The sequence below is a fragment of the Pomacea canaliculata genome, linkage group LG3 (assembly GCF_003073045.1).
Source record: "Pomacea canaliculata isolate SZHN2017 linkage group LG3, ASM307304v1, whole genome shotgun sequence".
Lineage (NCBI taxonomy): Eukaryota > Metazoa > Mollusca > Gastropoda > Architaenioglossa > Ampullariidae > Pomacea > Pomacea canaliculata.
In genome coordinates this window covers 34,318,069-34,340,535 of record NC_037592.1, presented here as the reverse complement: position 1 = coordinate 34,340,535, position 22,467 = coordinate 34,318,069, and the positions used below count along the sequence as shown (strand labels likewise).

General features: G+C 36.4%; 1 protein-coding gene across 6 annotated transcripts; it reads right to left on the bottom strand.

Moving 5' to 3' along the window:
- Positions 1 to 416: 416 nt before the first annotated feature.
- LOC112559469 (dual specificity mitogen-activated protein kinase kinase 4-like) lies at positions 417 to 22,268 on the bottom strand. 6 transcript variants are annotated; one of them, XR_003098340.1, is made up of 15 exons: positions 20,715 to 22,264; positions 19,987 to 20,077; positions 19,345 to 19,408; positions 19,054 to 19,167; positions 16,978 to 17,098; positions 16,654 to 16,727; positions 14,854 to 14,973; positions 14,362 to 14,481; positions 14,037 to 14,088; positions 12,077 to 12,204; positions 11,567 to 11,644; positions 10,972 to 11,114; positions 8,959 to 9,004; positions 7,911 to 8,109; positions 417 to 7,474 (listed from the first exon to the last, which is right to left on the bottom strand). XR_003098340.1 is itself a non-coding variant. In XM_025230758.1 (14 exons), the coding sequence occupies exons 2-14, from the start codon at positions 20,004 to 20,006 to the stop codon at positions 7,987 to 7,989; spliced, it is 1,203 nt and encodes a 400-aa protein (XP_025086543.1). In that variant the 5' UTR covers positions 20,007 to 20,073; positions 20,715 to 22,268; the 3' UTR covers positions 417 to 7,986. The 6 variants fall into 6 exon arrangements, 5 of the variants coding, with proteins under 5 accessions (XP_025086543.1, XP_025086541.1, XP_025086542.1 ...); XM_025230758.1 differs by having other exon boundaries at positions 417 to 8,109; positions 19,987 to 20,073; positions 20,715 to 22,268; XM_025230756.1 differs by having other exon boundaries at positions 417 to 8,109; positions 20,715 to 21,659.
- Positions 22,269 to 22,467: the final 199 nt, after the last annotated feature.

The window sequence follows — 22,467 nt, the reverse complement described above, 5'->3', positions numbered from 1 at the left end:
GAAGCAAGACAACCGGTAAATCTGAAAACGTTAAGAACAGTTGAAAAATAAAACAAGGCGATACCCTAATAGGTAGTAGAACCACACCACGGCTGAACTTAAAAGGTGTTGGAAGAAAACGTGAATATGGGGACGAAAGATCTCTATATACTAGGCAGTGGGCACAGACGCCTTGCATGTAACAAAGTTGGGGGTCTTTGCCGAGGTCCACTTCTTCAACCCACAATCTGTCCCTTGCATTAGGGGGTGAGATTAGCAGTAGCTCTGAGGCCCAACGCTTGAGGTATCTTGGAGGTAGTTGTTTATGAACATCTGTCAGTCAGATACATCTTTTAGTTGCCACCATGCCACATAAATCAAATCCTCACACACCTTCCTTTCATATGCTTACTCACGACATTTAATAAAACAAAATATACGAATATTGACGCAGCAGTTCATCAAAACTGCATCATCATATATTTATTTTGAAGGTGTCAGTAATTTGGTGGTGTTATTTTTTGGTAAAATATATACACCACTGATTATTATTATTTTTTTTTTTTTGCAAACTGCAAGATAAATATATGCACAAAATTCTAAATCAACAAGTAACATTTGACACAAAGCAAATTTGGTTCTCTTCTTTCTTTTGTTAACATACAATGCATCTGTGCGTTTCACACACACACAATTCACTCACATACTCCAAGCTCCTCCCCACTCCTTTCGGCATGGCAGCGTCTTGCCAATCCTAGGACCCCCAAGTGAGGCCCATCACCCACAATGGTAGCACCACCCAGCCTCTGGACACAGAACACGCTGCATGTTGCATATCAGGGGAGGCGATTCGTAAGTTATTGATGAATCAATCTTTTCATGCGCTGCTGGCAGCAAGTCTCGAATGGCCACTGTATTGAATCCACTTCTTTGCAGAGGTTCTTTCATAGACCCTTTCTCCTTTGCACACTCAACATGGTCTGTGCTTTGTTTGTCCAGGTACACCTTACAAAGTGACCATTCTTCCACACATCTAGCTTTAGTAAAGAAATTCATTTACATTTGCAGAACAATATCTGCTACTCAAGCGCCTTCTTTCTCGATTTCAAAATTTAAAAAAAAAACAAAACCAAAAACATACTACTACCCCCCAAAAACTTTTTTGCAACTGCATAATTTGTCAGTCATCATAAAAAGTCGCCATAAATATATCTACGCAATTTTGTCAGCAGCCTACACAGATCTCAGTTGTTAGAATTACATATACAAAATGATGTTTTGTTTACCAGTGTACTTTGCATGTCATGCAGATGTTGCTTTTAACTGACAGCTTTTCCCCCTTTAAAAAAAAAAAAAATGAAGAGATGTTTTTGGAGTACCACTTTAACAGTAATCAGTGACAGAAGAGTACTAGCTATTTCAATTATTAATGAAACACAGGAATGAATAACATATAGCTCTTTTAGGTCTTACAAATCCAATTTTCACACTATTCTTGTTAGTTATTAAAATTGTTTTTTTTTTAAATCTCATTCTAGACCATGGAAATCTGATTGAAATAATCAGATAATAGTTAAATGTCACTGTAAACCTCACCTAAAGCAGTCTGTCAAAATAGTTCCTGCTAGGGTAGCCAAGCTGTCAAGCACCACTTTTATCCAAATACCACTGGTAGTGGGATATAGTTGTTACGAATAGTCTGCATGCAGCTGCAGTGTATCAGACTATCAAAAACACTTCTCACCAACAAATCTCTCAGCCTCTGCAAGAACTGATATGATTAGTATGATATAAATGCCAGGTTTTTATTTATCACGTGAATGTTGAAAATTAAATTGAAAGAATAGTACTGAACATTCTGATATCTGTGGGCTTTTACTGAACATTCTGATATCTTTGGGCTTTGATGATCTGTTATCATTACTTTTACAGGCAATTCGTTTACTTTTGATATCAGACCTAGATAAAATATTCTTATTCTATCTAAATGTGCCCATTAACCTTTCTAATTTCCAGGTACTTTCATGATGCACCTGGGGCAATATAATGCTAAACAGTATCATTTTTTTCAAGGAAAAAAAATCCACTACTTTTTAAAAGTTCTATTTAAACTTCAAATAAAATGGATGGCAAAACGTATAATGAATCAAACCATGAAGCAAAATCAGAGCATGATATGAAGAAAAACTCCAAAGTATCAACTCTCAAAAACCTCCAAAATGCCAACCAGCTTAATCCCATTTCCAACCCACTTGAAATGGAAAAAAAAACCCCAAACAAACAAAAAAAACCACAAATCAACACACAAAAGAAAGACAAAAAAAAAAACCCACCCAAATGGTTAACATAAGCTGAAGCTATATTTGTTTGTAGCTCTATTAAGCCCACTTTCTGAAACCTATGAAAAAATGTGACGGCCTTAAAATGATGCATATGCTCAAGTATATGATTGCTGTTAGAAGAAAATAAATGTTTAAAAACCTGCTGAGACATGATGGAATGTTGATGCACAAACAAAAGGAATATGACATATCAATGCAGATCTCCTAATCTCACGTTCATCTTAGTGCAAATATACCATCACATATTCACAATATATGTCCCAGCTGTATTAAGTAGCATGGTCTGTCTTCATCCCTCATCCCCCACACTCAGCCTGCTGTCTTTTCAATAAGAACTCAAAATAACACCATTCACAATAGTATCTTTGCTTTGTATATATTATCACTGTATGCATGTCTTTTTAAAATAACGTGTAGTACTCCTGCAAGAGATTCTCTGTGTTTCTGAGGCAGCTACTTTTCTTAACAGCAAGAAAAAATTTGGAACAAAAGATTCCTTATTCTCATCTTTCAATGCCAAAACAGAAATAATTCCACTGCTGTTACTATGGCAAAACATGCTTATAGTATTCTTAGCAAATTATTCTAAAACCACCCACATCTTAATTCATTCCTATTTGTGCCATGCCTTCTGCAAGGTTTTATAAACCAAAGAAAAAGAGCTTTTTACTGTTTAGTACAGCCAAAGAGCAATATCACCCCTTTTACTGCATACTTGGATATTCTAACATAAAAATTTCAGTTAGTCCTCCCCAATAAATCCACAGATACTGTAGTTTCCAACAGATTATAAATATAAAGAATACATATTCTGCCCACTGTTTTTAACAATATAATCTAACTGATCAAGTGTAATATCAAGAAGGAATCTGTACCAGTTTTAAATCCCATTGTAGTGGTTTAAAATAAATTACAATCTATCAGTCCTCTAAATATATATATAAAATCATATTTAAGCTCACACAGTTCAGCTGTACAATAAAGAAGATAACAATAATAAAAAATAACTACCTATAACATCATTCTGGATTATCAGCTTCCCAGCTGAAGGGCCATAAGCTCCAAGGATTTAGTCTTAATTTGTCTTTATGTTTCTATTTTTCTTCTTTCTTTTTTGTCACTTTATGACTTGCAAAAAAAAAAAAACCCAAAAAAAAACACAATTCCAGAAATCTCATTGATCTGTTGGCTGACAGATCTTATGCCAATGCTGACATAAACCTAAGCCCCTGTGCCATTCCTGAAACAACTGCCCATGTTCGCGTTTATAAGTCAGAAGTCGCATACATAAAATAACCAGTGCTTATTTGCTCAGTATTAATCTTGTGGCATAATTCTTGTCTATAGGCCATATCACAAATTCCTTCAGATACTTTTTACATAAATACATCCTGCAAAAGATTTCATAATAAAAAAAGACATCCCTATTACAATCATAAAAAGAAAAAAAGCCTATTTAAAAAAAGACCTGACAATGCAGATGTTATATATACTATTCCTGAAATAATTCTAATGAAGAACACCTCTGAAAAGCGCAACATGAGTATATGTCAAAATAAATCCTGAAAGAACTTCTTAAAAAGTAACCATGATCTACTAGCACAGCTTTAACAATATTTGAACTTATATCCATGAAACAGAAAAGAACTGATTTGTCCACCTCTATTCTGCCTTCCACCTACATCCATAAGAATGGTATAAACAATTCCTTTTCTTCCAAAACCAATGCTTATGTAATGTTCGCTCAAGTATGCATGTAAATTTCACTAAAAATGAGCAAAAGCTTTTAACAGTTTTTAAAATGTTAAATCATGAACTAGACATATAGTATAATATAGCCAATATTTTCATGAAGGCTGCACATTATAATGGAATTTGAATTTTTCATGAGAAATGAATTGTGGTTATGCTCAAACAAAAGATTTCTGCTTTCATTCCTGTGTGACCTTGGCTTACTTTCCAGATGCTCTTTTGCCGGTTTTCTATAGAAAAAGGTCCAAGTTTTAACAATAATTTTTGTTGCCATTCCTATTGTGAAAACTATATGGCATGTCCAAAATTGGCAAGCTGCAAACTAAAAGCCACAGGAAGAGACTCCAAGGGCACATAACACATTATGCATGAAGCATGGACACAATCTTTCAGTCGGCACCATGAGCAAGATCCTGTGGATGCCCACTTGAAAATAAGTAAACTTACATTGTCTGTAAATGCTTGGAGTACTCTACATAACCACACACCCACATACATTCTTGAGTGAGAGAAAGAGAGAGACGTAACAGAAATAAAAGGGCATAATGCACATAGCACACATTAAAAAAAAAAAAAAATGAATCAGTGAAAACTGACCCATTGACCGGAAATGCTGCTGCTGAATGAAATTAACTAAGCAAACTAAGATACCAATTAGACCGAAGTCAGGAATAAATCCCTAAAAAGTGAGCAATTAAATTCTTTTTTCTTGAATGCTTTTTTATGCCCAGTGTTGATTGTGGTGTTATGCCTGCAGATATCATGAGCTGTTTTAACACCACCACAGTTTAAAAAAAGAAACCTCTTCCTGGAACTCAGATCACCTTACAAAGCACTGTATGGTAAAGACACATTTCAGAAACAAGACATCACCAATGTGACTTCTTCCAATCCTATGTAAATGAAAATCACATATAATAATCACAGAAGCCTTGGTATTTTGTCAAAATAATGGAGCAAAGGAAGCAAAATCCAACAAAGAATGATAGCTTGATGACTCTAATATCAAATTTACAATGAAAATATTCACATTTATTTTTCTTAAGTCTTTCATCTTCTTCAGGGGTACAAGAATTCCCTGCAACCTAACAAAAGAACAGAACTGACAAAACTGCATTAATAATTCCTTAAATAATATAGTATAAAAAAACAGCTACTTAAAGCAAAAAACACTTAAATATGCCTATACTCTTGCATGCATATGCAGTGATCAAAGGTTGCAAGATGACTATAGTCACACACTGGGTCTTGTGTGGTGATGGAAAAAAACAGAATATAACTCTTTTTCTGCCATATTTTCCTACATAACTCAATCATAATCATACCTAATTTACCCAGTGTTATGAATAATGATTTTTTTTTTAATTTAAAAAAGGATACCATTCTTGATTGACCATTTTGCTAAATTTTGGGCATCTAGCCGCCTGAACACAGCACTCTGAACATCAGACAAGCTACTTACATTTAGAAACAGCAACAGTTCTAACTAGGCCTCACAGCTGCAATGATAAAAAGTATGGAAGGTCTGAATATTTCAGAAAGGGTGGCTGCCTTTAAATAACCACAACTAAGCATGACTGATCCAAGGCACCGAATGTACATCTAATTGCAAAAAGAACAAGAACAAAATGCGCAGGCACAACAAGCATTCTCTCCACTCATCAAAACAAAAGAAAATGAAAAGACTAAAAGCAACAACCGCCCATGCCACTTACAATACCAAGTCAAATCTTATAAAACATGGAAAAAACAGCTCAGTATTATGTCCTGGATTTGAAAGGTCCCAGCCCTCATTTATTTTTTATTCCTTTACACCTGTAATTTAAACAAGTAAAAAAAACACACACACAGAGTTCTGGCTGGCAACTCGAGCAACTAAATTTAAGCTATATCAAGAAATATAAGTAATGGGGATTTCGTGTTTCTCCCTACCAGCGTCTAACCTTTCTTAAAATGACAGAGGGTAGTCTGGCAATATTTTGCAAAAATGTTTTAAAAACTTGGTTCGAGCAAAAACAGCAAAACAAAACAAAACCCTCACTCCATAAAACCAGAGATATGGCACTGATACTGACCAATGATGCTGGTATTCACATATTTTATACATTCTTCATGTAACTAAAGTTCCTTCTCCCTGTCCCTTCCTAAGATTTTTTTCATAGGATTAAGTATCACTAGCAGGTTTCTGCATCTGCATTACAGACCTTACAGAGCATCCCCCCTCCCACCCACATACCTACAAGCAGGCTTACCGAAAAAAACAACAACTAAACTTTAAAAATGAAGTCATGGTCACAACTCATCATTGTAAAGCTGTGTGAGAAAGGTGCCAAAGGTGTCTTAACAAAATGCTGCACTGTAAAATGATGCTTAAGTTTGGCACATACTAAAATGCTGTTCCACCAAGCCTGTTGCTCACAGAGATAAATTTAAGATGGTTAACACAAATCAACCTACTTCATTGTTCTTACTATAAATACTTTACATTCTATAAAACAGTACTTTATTCCATTTTGTTTCTAGAGGTGAATGCCAGACAGGAGAGATGTGATGTCTCTTAGGTTATACATAAGTTTATTATTAACAGCTGTTACCTGTCCAGGCTCTAAATATATAGAACATTATACCAAACAGTCAAACTAAAAATTTAGTGTTTGCATCAATCATTTGCAGATTTCAAGACTTCATCTTCTTTACACCATGCTAGCTTACATGTTTTTTAAATTATATATTTTCTATTCACTTTTTTTTTCGTGCAATGCTTATGCTTCCTAAACCCTTTCACCAAACCTTTTTTGTTGAGATCTGGATGTCCTTATTTCCTGGTCTACATTTAAAATCTGAATAGCTCAGCTCTAGGCAAGGCTATAAAGATTCTTTATTTGCTAACATTTTATTCAAGACATTCCTTTGTCAGATTCACCTAGAAATGTGCTGGCAATGACAACAGCCACCCATAACCTATTGACCAAAAATGAAACGTCTGGCACTATGCAAGGCACTTGCTGAAATTCAAGATCAATGCCCTGACAGTTCTGACCTCTTGGCAACTAAGCTCAGCCTGCATCTTCATTCTTTCTTTCATAGAAAAACAAGTGTCTCAAAAGGATTTTACAGAAAAAGTATGTTTCCATCTAAAGGTAGTTTTACAAACATAATCAACATCTTAACAACTAGGGTCTAATACCTTGTCTCTGTGTGAATCATGAAAAAACAATGACATTATAACACAGATGAAGAATTTCAACAACCATCATAATGAATTTTGTACTTTTGCAGACATAATTATGCTCACATCTATCAAACACTGTACACACTACCGCTGGGTAACAGCTCAAAGCTTCAGCATAACTTGCACGGCAGGTTCCTGAACTCCTGAATAAGTTCCCATCAAGAATCCCCTGGAAATGAAAATGTAACTGTAGACGTGTTTCGTTTTTGCGGTTAATCACTTGTGGTCAGCAAATTTTATTGCCAAAAAAAAAAAGAGGAAAAAAAAAAAAACCACCCCACCAAACAGCCGTACAACACATCCTGTATCCATGAAAATGGCCCACACCATACGCGGGGTGACTCTTTCACAGGAAAGCACTTTCAGACCTGACCCACAGCATTTGGCACAAGTAATGCAGCTAAAATGCTTTCTTCTCAGCAAATCTTTTTGAAACTGTTAAACTTGCATCTATCAAACAAACAAAACCATACGGTCACAGCATTGTATGTTCCTGAAGTAAGGGGAATGAAGTCTATCAAGAGCCTCTGGCCTTGTGGGTTACAGTTCCTGAAGGAAGAAGCAGAAGGTAAGTGGCCAGGACGCTAACATTCACGCCCACTCACTGTTTGATCATGGCGGGACCATAAAAGCCCTTTTGCACTGTTGTAAAAGCAGATGATAGCTAGAATCAGTCTGCTGTTACGACAATGAGGTTTCAGTAGGTGTAAGGCTGACACAGTCCTTCATTTGGTCATGGATACAACATACATATGAGGCTACATCCACTTCCAGCTCTTCCGAAAGCTTAATGAAGGGATCATCCTGAAAATATATCAAAAGAAATAATTGTCTTTAAACATTATTATTGTTTACACACACATGCATGGCATGTGAACCTAAAGATAACTTTGCCAGCCTACTAATGTTTGGTTCAGCCCTCATTCACTTTTTGACTTACTAAGCCCTTTCTAATATTCACTCATAAATGTTTTTACTTTCACTGAGCTGTGATGGCCAGATGATTACTACCTTTGAGGATAGTGAGAAGTCTGATAATAAGTTACACTTACAAGTGCTAATGCTTCACCAATTTCCTGCAGTAGGAATTTAAGCTAGCAAGTGGACAACGGCTAGTCAATCTGAATGCTCTCCAATAGCAAAAAATTAACAGGTCATAAAGAAGAAAGAAACAAAAGCAAGGTGCAATTTAATTTTTTTTTTCTAATTTTTTTGGACATAATTCCCATAATGTTAAGGACTTCCTGAAATAATTACTGCTAAACCCCGAGGGTAGGCATGTCTGAGTATTATTTAAATGTAATGATTATTGTGTATTAATCATAGGATGTTGATAACATGGGATATTAAAAAAAATCCTCCTGCAGTTCTAATTTATTCATTTGAGCTCTTTCATGCTGACAAAAAACACGTCAATACTCATTAAATGTTCTTTGGAAAATAAGAGTGATTCATATGTGTCTGAGTTGATATAGTAAAACTTCAGACCTGCAAAACAGTTGCAGTTTTATATACATTAGAGGGCAGAATCCAATTTCTATAGCAAACAAAAAATCTCACTCAAAAACAAGAGTATAAACCAATGTTCTTCTAAAGATTTCTTGTTTGAGAGATTTGTCACTTGGAAAAACATGGTAACTGAAAACAACTTACCAGCAACTTGTTATACTTTGGCCGCTGTTTCTCATCTTTTGTTAAACTGAAATGAAAAAAGGACCAAAGTATTTTCATGAGTTAAAGACTATACTAAATGCAAAACAATGTTGTAGTCTGAAGACTAAATTTGTAGCTGTACTTAAATGCCAGCTGTCGCTTTAGACTAAGGAACATTACTGCACTACTGCTGGATGCAGATGATCTAAACTTTAGTTAATTCCAAACTAATGCACATTTTGTTATTGTATGTTGCCCAAAACTGGCATTTTGCACCAGACAAGCTGAACAAACAGCAGTACTTGATCAAAAGTGCATTTTATCTATTTTGCTACACTGACAAGCCAGTTACTTATTTAAATAAGCTTGACTTTAAAAAACAAGCAGAAGTGAATATTGGATGCTGCTCTGCAGTCATAAAATAAGAGTACATAAAGCATATTACATATAAATACTTCAAAATATGATCACTCCGTAACTTAATGAAAAAAATATATTCAGGATTGTTCCAGCATCTAATCATATAAAGCTTCTCTTGCAGCATTTGACCAGAGCAAAAGAACCTGACAGAATTTCATCTGGAGGATGAAAAATGAAAATTGTGAGATGGAAACTCATCACGCCTGACAAACAGCCATAGCTGGTGGCATAATGGATGAGTGAAGGAGCATCACTGTCTGCACTTAAGCAGAATTTTGTGCCATGTTAATTACAGGTGCAAAATGCATACTTTCCAACCATATATTTGATAACTGGCTGAGCACAGCATACTATAATTTACAGAGGTTATGCATTTTGGATTTTTTTTTTTTGTCTTGATATATTATGAGCAGCTGTCTGTTGAAGAAGTGAGCATGTCTGTTATATGTGAATATGGTGTATGGTTATGGGTGGTTCAGTCTTTTTATCATTTCTGTAAAGTGCTCTGAGCAAATCATTGGAAAAGCGCTATATATATATCCTCATTATTATTTTGCCATTATATATTGATATCTGTTAAAAAAAAAAAAAATCAAATGCAATGGTACTGTCTTTCATGACTGCAAGTGATTAGCTTCTTCTTGTTCATAATCGCCCCAGTGGAGCATAGGGCCACAACTACAGCACGCCATCAGATCCGGTTCTGGGCGTCCCTTTCCAGTTGGGACCATGTCATGCCAGCTGCCTCTGCCTTGCTGAGGACCAATTTCCTCCATGTCTGTCAGGGTCTCCCAACCCTGCCCTCCCCTGTGGGTTCCAGCCCAGAGCTTGTCCTGTTAAACTGTCGGCCGGCTTTCACAAGGTATGACCGATCCAGCCTCATTTCGGCTTCTTGATGTGTTGGCTGGCAGGTTTTTGGCTGGTTCTCTCCCACAGGTCTGCATTGGAGATCTTCTCGGGCCATCTGATGTTGAGGATGTGGCGCAGACATCTGTTGACGAATGTCTGAATCTTGTTGGTGATGGTGTTTGTCACACGCCATGTCTCAGATCCATATAGAAGGACTGACTTTACATTTGCATTAAAGATGCAGATCTTGGTGTGTAGAGATATCTCTCTTGTATAAGGTTCTGATGTTTGAGGTCCCTATCCTGGTTTTTGCCTTGGCCATGAGAAGATGGGTCAGCGAGCTGACTTCCTGAGGGCTTTCGTCAGCACGTGTCATAGGCCCTTCCGAAGAGGGATCTTCCCATCCAGGCTCTCGTGTTTATGTTGTATTTGCAGTTTCTGTATTTGTAAGTGACTAGCTAACAACCAAAAATTATTTTTCATCCACTGCTAATTTTCAGATAAAAGAGCTCAGCACACTAGATTATGCTAAGGTATCAGGAGGAACAGAGGTTAATAATGATTAAAAATAAATACAGAAAAAGACTGTATAAGTTTTTCTATTTCTCAATTTTGCAAAAATATCCTTCATTATCATAGATTTAACAGCGCTATGTGGAACAACAGTTCAAAACTGCATGATGCATAAAATGAATAACAAAATTTTGCAAGGTGAAAGCAAAACCCCACAAAAAATGTGCATACCATTTGTTAATGAAATTCACAAACTCGTCAGAGAAAGTTTTATCATGAGGAAGGCGTGGTGCACACCCCTGCACCACCTGCTGCAGCTGGTCAAAAACACTCTTCCACTTGGGATAGGGAAACCGGCCGGTAGCTAGCTCCATCTGAAACAAATTGTTTCAGGAATAAACTTGTTTTGCTAACAACACTTGAACACGATAAGGATGTGATTAATGCCCAAATCCCTCTCCTTTCTATGTTTTATAGTATTTGATGTTTTTGAGCTTGTGATGTTTTTTTTTTCAAAATCACATAAAACTTTCTGTCAACTGTAAACAAATCTCATATCATCTAACTTGTTAACAACAGTAAAGAGCAACAAATATAGAAAATTAGCCATTCATCCATTCAAATTTCCCAAAACTCCCACAAAGATGTGGCAACTTAGCAGGCATACTCTTAACATGCATATATAGGCAAATTCACCCCTAAAACTATGTGCATGACAACTCATTACTGGTTACTCAATGAGTTTTATCTGCTGAACTTTCGTTCTTATAAATAGGATGAAATTGAAATTTTCCCCATCTTAAAAAAATTTTTGGTTTTTACTCACCAAAGTTATACCTAAGCTCCAAACATCTGATCGGACATCATATCCATGACTGGAAGCCCGAGGGTCTATTCTTTCAGGCTGCATGCCCATGCACAAGACACGAAAGACAATGTTTACACTCAGTTTGATCCACTTATTCCTTAGTCCTTCTTGCCTGGTATTAACAGTTTAATACAAGCAACATTAACTCTTTACAGTTTAGAATGAATATCTAAACACGATTTTTGACTATCCATGTTCAACCAAAATGTAAAGAATTACAGCAACACAGAAATACCTATTTCAACAAGAACATTTCACAGCTGAAAAAGACAATAATAATTACAGTCATGCACACACCTTCCCTTCTCTCACATACATGTATGCACATATGGACATAAGCTCTAACATACATTGAGCAAGAACACACCACACATTTTTTTTAAAACTCTGCTCTCAAGTATTATGTGCTTCTTTGGCTTTTTTTTTTTAGTTTATAAAATATTTTATAAATAAGACATTCATGCTTACAGCCATGTATGGCCTGCAACCAGCATCTCGACTCTTGGCTATGGAATCCACCAGATGACCACTGATGCCGAAGTCACACAGCTTGATCGCTCCTTTTCTGTCCAGCAAAATGTTTGATGGCTTGACATCTGAAAATAATATAATGATATGCATATTTATATAGCACATTACTATACTATAGAGCAGACTCAATGCGCTATACACAAAAAACACACAAATGACAAAGTAGTAAAGAGTCAAAGTACACACAGCTTGTACATGCACCACCTGAAGTTGAGAGAAATAATAAAAGATGGAATAATAAGAACACATACACCAATGCATGCAAACGTTACATCTATAGAATGACCAATGGCATGATGAAACCAGTAGTCGCTACCAGCTTGCTCAATTGAGTTGAAAAATTGAAAGCAGTGCCACAAATCCTCCTATCCACATCTCAGTTCTGGTTGTAGGACTGATGAAATAAACATGAGTCATTGTTTTTCCCGATCTATGAACAGCTTGCAAAATGCCTCTCGGAAAACTATAGTATCAATAAGCTCACAAGCCAGGGAAGGAGAGCAGATCTACCGATATAATATTTACAAAATATGTTCAAATTGTCATCATTCAGAATGAGTCACAAATCTAATGGTGAAACATATATTTGGTGCTTTTTAAATTGTTGACCACCACTAGAAGCTTTCACAAAAAAGAACAGCACAGATGATAGATTACTAGTGTGTCTTTGTTTCTTTTTGTTTTGTTTTACTTGTTCAACAGCACCAAATCAACAATCAACAATAATCATAAATGGTAAAACAAGGGGCTGCAGCATCTGTTCACAGATTTTGAAGTGCACATCTACAAAGTTATTAGGAATCTGTGATAAAAGTAGATCAATTTATACTTGGTAACATTTTTATGTCTAGATGAAATCCTCTATATTATTAGGATCAACATGATACTGAAGCAGAGCGGACCCGCTATAGGGCAGCCCCCTTCAGTTGGGGCCCATGTGGTTCTGATGTCCTTTGTCTCATTTTCTACTTGTCTTTTCCAAATCTGCTTTGGTCTTCCAACTCTCCTCTTCCCCTGAGGGTTCCAATCTTGCCTGCTTCGCAATGGTGTCAACTGGTTTGCACAGGGTGTGTCCTATCCAGCCTCATTAGCGCTTTTTGATGTCTTGGCTAGTGGCCTTCTGGTCGGTTCTTTTCCACAGCCTACTGCTGAATAATACGTAGGTATGGGGTGGTAAAGGTCTGGAGCTTGTTGTTGATGGTGTTTGTCACTCTCCAGGTTTCAGAACCATATAGTAGGACTGCCTTCACATTGGTGTTGAGAAGATGAAGCATGTGTCAAATAATAGGCACAAAACTCATCAAAGGTCAAAGAAGACAACTACAGAGAGCTAGCCCCCACCAACCAGTCAAAGGGATATCACTCTTATCAAAAGGGACAATAAGAGCATGTAGAACACAGAGCACAAATGAGGTACCTTACCAAAAACAAGCACCATGAAAAAAAACAAACACATTTAATCAACAAATACGTAAACTCACAATGCAGCAATGAAAGAATCATCCACATTTTGTTCATTCACACAATGTGCATGCCAATAATTAAATTTTTTAAAATTTTCACCTTCCATAAACAATAAACAATATCCTTCATGATACAGATCTTGAAGTTTCTTTAATCTGACAGTAATAAAACCAACAGTACCAATAACACGTCTCACTGAGTGCACACAATAATTATTATCATAATTTTCAGTAAAAAACATGCAACAAAAATGTTAAAAATCATACACTAACACCAGCAACAAGTGACCTATTTGTGCACTTCCTTAAGCCTTTTGACATAACATCTTACAACAATGGAATAAAGAGAGGTATTAAGCAGAATGAACTGTTTTTAGCACAAGGAGTGGACTTACAAAAATAGGACAAACCGTTCTAACTCAAGTTATTCTTACCTCGATGAATAATTTTTAGGTGCTCCTTCAGGTAGTTGAGTGCTTTTAATGTCTGTACAAATTAAAAAAAAAAAATTCCTAGTGAGCAAATGTTTATCTACAACACATAGTTTTACCCTAACAAAAATGTGGCAACCATGATCAAATCAACAAAAAGTGTTATTTCCTCCTGTTTTTTGTTCCCTATTGTTTTCTGTGGCACATTTATTTTAGATGTCACGTGAATGGATTTGTCTTGCCACATCATCTACGTACATGCACTGTTCTGTTACCATTTATGCATAGCACTTTGCATTAATATATTTAATTTTTTTTTTAAACTTACAGCGACTGTGATTTTGCCTAAAATATTTTCAGGTATAGAGCTCTGCAAATGTCCATAGACAAACTTGTAGAACTTGTCTAATGATGTGTCCATAAGCTCCATACAGATCCAACAGTCTCCCTGCAAACCAAGATCACAGCATATTTCTTATGTGCCTTCAATCTTTAAAAGGAAAATTGAATAAAGAATAAAAAAAAATTAAATAAACATGTATCCACATAGGCAAGTCAAAATGTAGAAAATGATTCAACTATATAATGAGAGGCATTGCATCACGACTGGCACACATTTCTTGTCTAAATTTGTTGAATTAAAGAACTTTCAATAAGGCCATTTTTTTGTCCATTTCATTAAATATTGTTTAACTTCATAAAACCACTTTTGAGAGAGTTGAGCTAATGAATTGGGCACCTTTAATAATCTTATAAGTAATAGAACTATATTAATATCTCTGCTTCCGAAATTCTTCTCTAAAACATACAAATAGCTAACCTCTTTGAATAAAGCCCCATAGAACTGGACAATGTATGGACAGTTGTTGCTTCGCATGACCACATCTAGGTCCATTAGCAACTGTTTCTGCTCTCTCTCCTCCACAGTTGATCTTATTCTCTATTAAAAACAAACCATTGTTAATACTCACTACAGCAACTATTCAGCCTTTCCCTCCCTCAAGAGAGAACACCTACCTCATTACAAACAAAATTAAAAAAGTAATAAATCCGTAACAATTCAGCATACTGTAAAACCTCCCTATTAAGACTTGCTAAAATCCATCAAAATCAGATCATACTGTGAAGGGGTCATAGTAGGGAGATCAACTGGTCTGCTTTCATTCCAAGAACCATGACTTCAAGCACCTATACATTCAAGTTTTTGCTTTTGCTTGGTAATGTTTATTCTGCCATTGTTGCACTTGATAGAAGATTTAAAAGGGAACTAATTTTTCCAGGCAAGAGCAATTAATGAATACGTATGTACCAAGGTTGACAAAGACATACTTTTAAAATGCACTACAGTGGAACCTCGGTTAGCGAACGCCTCGGATAGCGAATATTTCGGATAACGAAAAAAAATTTCGTTAAAAGTTTGTCTCAGATAGCGAACAAAATTTCGGATAACGAACAGCCACGTGAACCACACGTGACCGACAAGCATGTCATCATTCGCGCTCGAGAAACAGTTACGATCAGTTGTTCCTTATCTATGCGCATCCCTATTTAGTAATTTTAATAAGATATTCATCAATCATGGCTCCAGAGAAGATTAAGAGCAATTAATAGTAGTGATGTAATGACAAGGAAGCGGCCAACAATTGAATTGAAAAAGGAAATGATTTCAAAGTATGAAGGTGGCATGCATCTGTCGGATATGTGATGTATTACCGAAGAGTTTTACAAAAAAGGCAGAAGGAACAGAAAATGGAAAAAGTTTTTTTCCTTTAACCTCAAAGCTACAGAAAAGGGAAGTCACCCCGATTTTATAATGTCACGTGTGCTCATGGAGGGGGAATCCAAGCAGTAATTCCACCCCTTCCTCCCCACACCTGCTTCCAACCACGCCGTCAAAACGGCAAGTTTTCTGATGTTTAAATGCTTTCGTTAATGTTTTTATGTTTATTTAACTTCATTTATATTGCATTATAACTGTTCTCATTAAACAAATACCTATATAGCCAGTAACTTTCAAATATTAGCAAGTCAACAGGGGCTGGGAACCAATTAAATATATTTCCTTTATTTCCTATGGAAAAAATTGTTTCGGATAACGAACATTTCGGATAACGAACAGCTTTCCAGAACGGATTAAGTTCGTTAACCGAGGTTCCACTGTATTTATATTTTAAAACCTAATTTTTGCAAAAAGTCACAAAATAGCCCAAACAGTCAGTCACTAGAATGTTTATATTAACTGAATGTCTGCATGTACATTTAATGAGAAACTCCAAACTAAATAATAATGATGACAAAGTCTTTAAACAAAACAACAAAAAAAAAACCTCCAAATGATTTAAGCGAAAAATCACATTATGTGCCATTGTGTGATTTGTTATCTAAATGTGCCAAGTGGTCATTTAGTGTAGTAAGATTAGGTAGTGGCAGAGACAGAAATGCACAAAAAAAAAAAAAAACAAACAAACAAAATACAGTGTTTTCAAACTGCATTTTGGTACATTATACCTGTTCTGTTTTGTGAAAAATATATGAAATTAAAGACTGGACTTCCTACTGTCATATTTTGTATTTTATTTACTTATTGTTCTTTGTGCTGAAGACAAAAACAAACAACTACCTTAAACACTCGCTTGCTTTCTGACGGCAGCCATTTTTGACAAAGCAAAAACAGTACCACTGGAAAATTCCACGCTGCACACCAATTTTATGTATCAGCAATTAAGAGACACATCCGACAACACCCGCAAAAGATCATGCTTTTTTGTGTACTTTCTTATAATCTTTATTTTAGGGGTTAGGGGAAAAATTTTCATTTTTAAATAAACTTTGATATTTGTCCATGAAAAAATATGTTGAAAATACCATTCTTTCTTGTGTCAGGTATGTTTGGAAAGTTTGTTTTTTTATCCTGAACAAATCAGTATAATAACTTTGCAATTACTTGTGATGGCACCTCTCACCAGCCACTTAAAGTCAAGTACCACTGAAGTCGCACCACACCGAAAGTTCAACATGGTTGACGATGCAGGCCTGAGCCATAGATCACTGCCTGAGTGATAAGGCTGCTGATATGAATAGTGTTTTCACAAAATATAAGCATATCCTTGGTAAATAACATTAATCTTTCAGAAAAGGTCAATTACAACCACTGCAATCACAGTTTTTGAAAATAAGTGTTTTATAAAGCTGAGAAATGTATGCCATAAAACAGTAGTATTAAGTTTATTTCTCAACCATGCAACACAGGTAGACCAGACAAATTTCAAAGCTTTGGTATTTTTTTGTAGCTAATATTATGAGCTGGTAGTCACACATGATTAGGGAAAACTGACTGCATGTACAATTCAGCACTTGCTGTACCCCTACCTTCCCTCACACGGGCAAAAACACTTTAAAAAACACCCACAAGGAATTCCATCTTTAACTAATGATCATGAGCTGCTGATTTGCTGATTTTGTTTGTCTGAACTATGAGCAACCTAAAGTCATACTCGTCATAAAAAATGGCAAGCTTGCGAAACTGGGGGGAAACACAACTTTGCCTTTGAAGTAGTGCATCTCTGATCCTAGAAATGATAGAACCCTGCTGTTTTTTTTTTTGTTTTGTTTGTTTTGCATTCTTCTACACATCACAGAAACACACATTACAAAGGTGACAGCCACGTGACAGGGAGAGCGGGAGGGGGTCGACTAGCGACAGGATGCAGGTGCGCGGATGTGGTTGGGAGGGGTGTAGGATGAAGAGGCGAGGGGAAGAATGAGAGGAGACAGCTAGCGCCAGCAGACGATTCTTGAGAGCTTTGGACTGACAGGTAACTTGAGCAAATAAAGCCTTTTTTACGAACCCTCGTTATTATGCCAGTCTCGCTAATATGCCACTTTTGCTCGGTCCCGGTAGGTGGCATAGTACCTAGATTTGACTGTATCCAGAAAATAAAATTTTGACTGCCACTACCTAGTAAGATGATGTCTGCACTTTTCGAATAAGTGGTTTTGTTGGTAATATTTAATGTTAATCGCCACTCGGTATCGGAAATGGAGTCCTCTTTTGGCATGGATTTATCTTTCGATCATCATTACGGTGTCATTTCGACTCAAGCAAGAGGTAGATATAATTGAAGCAATATGATTTGGGTCAAAATGACCAATGACCTAATGAACACGTATTCCCCTTCGAAAATGTACTTAATTTATTTTAAGTGATTTCTGCAGAATACTGTAACATAAGGTAAACAGTCATCCAGAAGCAGTCTGTATTAAAATGTACTGATTTTTTTTGTTAACATCACTTCAAAAATTAAAAAAGAAAACTGTCAGTCATAAGTCAGGTTGAGATGACTTTTGTATGGTGAAATAGATCTGAACACAATTTGGCTTCTAAGAGTGGGTTGTAAAAGAGGTCTTAATAAGGAGGTTTTACTATATTTACTGTCCAGTGTCCAACACAGAGAACTGAGGCAGTTATTATTGTTTTATTTACTATTTGTGAAAAGCACTCTGGGCAAATCTTTGAAAAAGTACTGTATAAATCCACTTTATTATTATATTATTATTTTACAAGTGAGATTTTGTAATGGTTGGCACCCCACTTGAAGCTGTATAACTCATGTTAATAGTTAAAGACCATATTCTTCAAAATTGTTATTTACAGTCTACCTCAGTACCTGATCATCGTTTGCGTACTTAGAAGCACCCATTGCTACTTCAAGATCATGTGCATAAATATCATCCAAAGGCTGGAAACTTGTCACACTATGACTTGAATGATATACTAAATATTGTATCTTTATGGCATACTAAACAACTGACTTGAATATCTATTAAATATTGTATACTTAGGGTCTACTCAACAACAGTGAGTCCAGAGCATGATGATATCTGAGTGCTCATGCTGCAATCCAGCATCTCTTTTTAAAAGTAAATGCAGATGTGCCTTGTTAGGAGGCTTCACACTGCAACAAAAGCCTAAGCATGTCTTTGCAAATTTTTAGATGGGATTTAAAAAATGTTACATTACCTTTACTGCCATCACAGTGTTAGTCATTTTGTGCAGCATTTTGTTGACTGTCCCATAGTTTCCTCTACCTATTTCACCAAGATCTTTCATATCATCAGCTGTAAAGTCAAAAGTCTGCAAAACAATAACATCTTAATACTCAGCAACAAATATGGTAATAATATTGCAATTACAAAAGAATCAAGGACAAAGGCAGAAATCCTGAAATAGGCTATGCACTTGCACAGAAACAAGACCTCAATATCTCATCTGCAAAAATGTTTACACTCAGGTTCACACATATGCACAAACCTGTCCAGGAGAGATCTGAAGTTTCCCAGTAGATCTTTCAATAGCTCTGGACCTCAACCGCTCTCTAAGAAAGAAGGCAAGCGTCAACTTCAGCATTCACGAATCCTTATGTTTAAATCAACTCTAATTTCATCAACCCCTCCCCGCAAAAAGCATTTTTTTAAAATCCAGGCAACGTGCATTAAAACTAGAAAATTAGCTTGAATGTACCTCACTTAAGCAGTAACAACTCTTCCAATTATCTAAGGATAAACTATACTAATTTTTCTTATGAGGCTGACTAAAGAAATTTACTAGTAGTGTTTGATATTGCATCTGGAAAATGCATATGCAAAAAAATATACACCAAGAGGCTGGTAATTAATGACATCTACAACGAATGCCTTCTCCAAATATTAACAACCGGTAAGCAGCTATAAGAACAATGCAATGAGTATAGAGAAAAACAGACAGTAACTGGCCTATGAAATAGTCTACTCAGTAAAATCAGATTGGCGACAATCCAGTTGCATAAAGAACCGTGATTGACATCAAAATCATAAATTGCTCTTTGGAAAGCAATGAAGGGATGGTGTAGGGACTGAAGAAAGAGCACATTATTTTCGCTAATAAGATAAGTAAAACCATGAAGTTTTAACTTACATTTGTGTTGTATGTCCCATGTCTGCTAGCGATGGGGATCCTTGTCGAGACCCTCCAGAGTTAAACTCGAGTCGTAAACTTTGCCTGCTTGCTACAGAAACGAATAATTGATATAGTAACTCTAGCGTACTAACAAGATGTACCACTGATTTCAGGCATACCCATTCTCCAGTGTAACAATGTAAGACTAATTCTGCCTTTTTGATGCAATGATGATAATAATAATATAATATTATTATTACCAGGTTTTTTAAACATCCTTTCCATAACAGCTCTTGTTACATGCAGATCAGAAACGAACGACTGGGCTTATTACAATCTATACATTCTGGATACATTCGTTCCAGTGTTGTTGTACGACAAGGCAATCAGTATTTTCAGTGAACAGGCTGATGGCCAGAATAACAAACACGAAACATGTAATAATATTTATGTCACGTGCTTCAAGCAAGGCGCACGAAACCAACCCAGGATATCTTTGCGACGTGCCGTTCGCCGTACTGATTCACTTCCCACTACGGTGACACCTTAAAAAGAAAGTGGTCATCACGCAAATACCGGAGATTAACAAAGGTATAGTTCCGTGCACTTAAGCCGAGACAGCAAGGTTCTCATTGAAAATCAGCGTCACACCAACCTTCCTGGAACTCTCATAACTTCGTGAGTCATAGACCCCAAAATAGTGAAAGTGAGCCACGGATTTCCACTAAGCGACCGCACGCCCTTACCTTGAATTTCACTGTCGCTATTTGGGCTATCCGGGGTCGCCATCTTGAAAATTTGCTCAGAAATTGGCGAGATTTGCCGGTCCTGCAGAGCAGGACGCTGGCCTGAAACGGCGTCCCCCTGGTGCCCTTGTGCTTTGGCTGATTCGATGAAACAGGTAGTAGCGACAACGTACTTATAGGAAATATGATTGGGCCCTGATGTTCGTTTCTTGTGGATGACTCATCGATGATTCTCCTCGGGAAAATCCCTTGACGTCATTTACTGCCCTTGTCACCAGACCTCGTCTGATCTCACGAGAAGGTCTCAGCACGTCCTCCCCGCACAAAAAACTTGTCACACACCTGAACAATGTTCAGCATATTTAAAATTAAAATAAGAATAAGTGACTTATTTTATTCACAGCCATTATCAAAGAAAAAGCAGGTCTTGTGGAAACTGTTTTATTGCAACGTGAATAATAATTTATAAAAAAAAAAAAAGATCACGGGAGAGTACTTTTTGAAATTCGACGGACGATGGATTGCAGTGGTGTCCCTTCAATCACGAATCGTCTGCAAGTTCATGTGTTTGTGTGTTGGTCAACATGCACGGCGGGAAATATGTTAGAAAGAAAGAAAAAAGATGGCTTTAATGTTCAATATGTTTTCGAAGGTTTCATTTATTTACACCTATAAAACTCGTGAAAGCTTTGTATTCCACTTAGCAGCGACCTTGAGGTACAGTGAATAAACTAGCTGAAGCGATGATCACCCTCATATAATAACATTTCTCCATATTATCAAGATTACTAAATACATGTATCTTCCAAGCATTCTCCTGATGTCACTAACCTTATTCTCTGGAGTCGTTACCGTTAAATCTACAGTGATCGTCCTATATTCCTGGAACGCAGCGAGTCCTCGCATTTCATTGTTCTTCGTTCTAGATCTTTACTATTTTGTTCTACATTTTGTGATGTCGTTCTACATCTTTGTTACTATTTTGTTAACTTGTCTACATCTTTGTTTCTATTTTGTGATATTATTCAGTGCAATGAGTCCGCTTTGGCTGAGATATTTCGCTTTATAAATTCCCACTTATTAATTTTTTTTCCTGCTCTTTTCTCGTAAGCGCGGTCCGTTGGCAATACAGTCGGCCGTCCCGGGTTCGGCTCTCAATTAAGCACGCTGTTCTTTTTCTGCATGTGACATCTGTTTACAGGACTGGCTGCCTTTTTGCCGTGATATAACCTTAGTTGCTGGCTCTGCTTAAAACACCAATTCCCAATTCCTTTCTTGAAAGGCTGGCTTAATTATCTTCGCGTTTGCCAATTTTTAGTGTCATATAATATCTTCCAAAATATAAATTACTACATGTAGTAGGAATGCACGACATTTCTGAGATTTAGTTTTTAAAAGATAGAACACATGTTGATCATAAAATAGAAAATATTATATTAAAAGTTTTAGTTTGAATCTTTTTTTTCTTTTTACCAAAGAGACAACAGCTTCCAGTCGGGTAACGCAGCGCAACAGTTTGCTAAAATAGCCGGCTCAAAATAATTTAACATATAAAATAACATGTTTAAAACTGAATACAATCAACCCTTTATTGAATATGAAGGTTCATTGTTTCTTTCTGTATGTGTGATCAACGAAAAAGACCCTGTAAATGAATAGATGTGACAAGTGAGCTGTAGTCAAGATCGACGTTCCTGCTAGCAACTACACTTCTTCTTCGCTGCTCTGAAGCCTCCCGTTATACAAACATTAA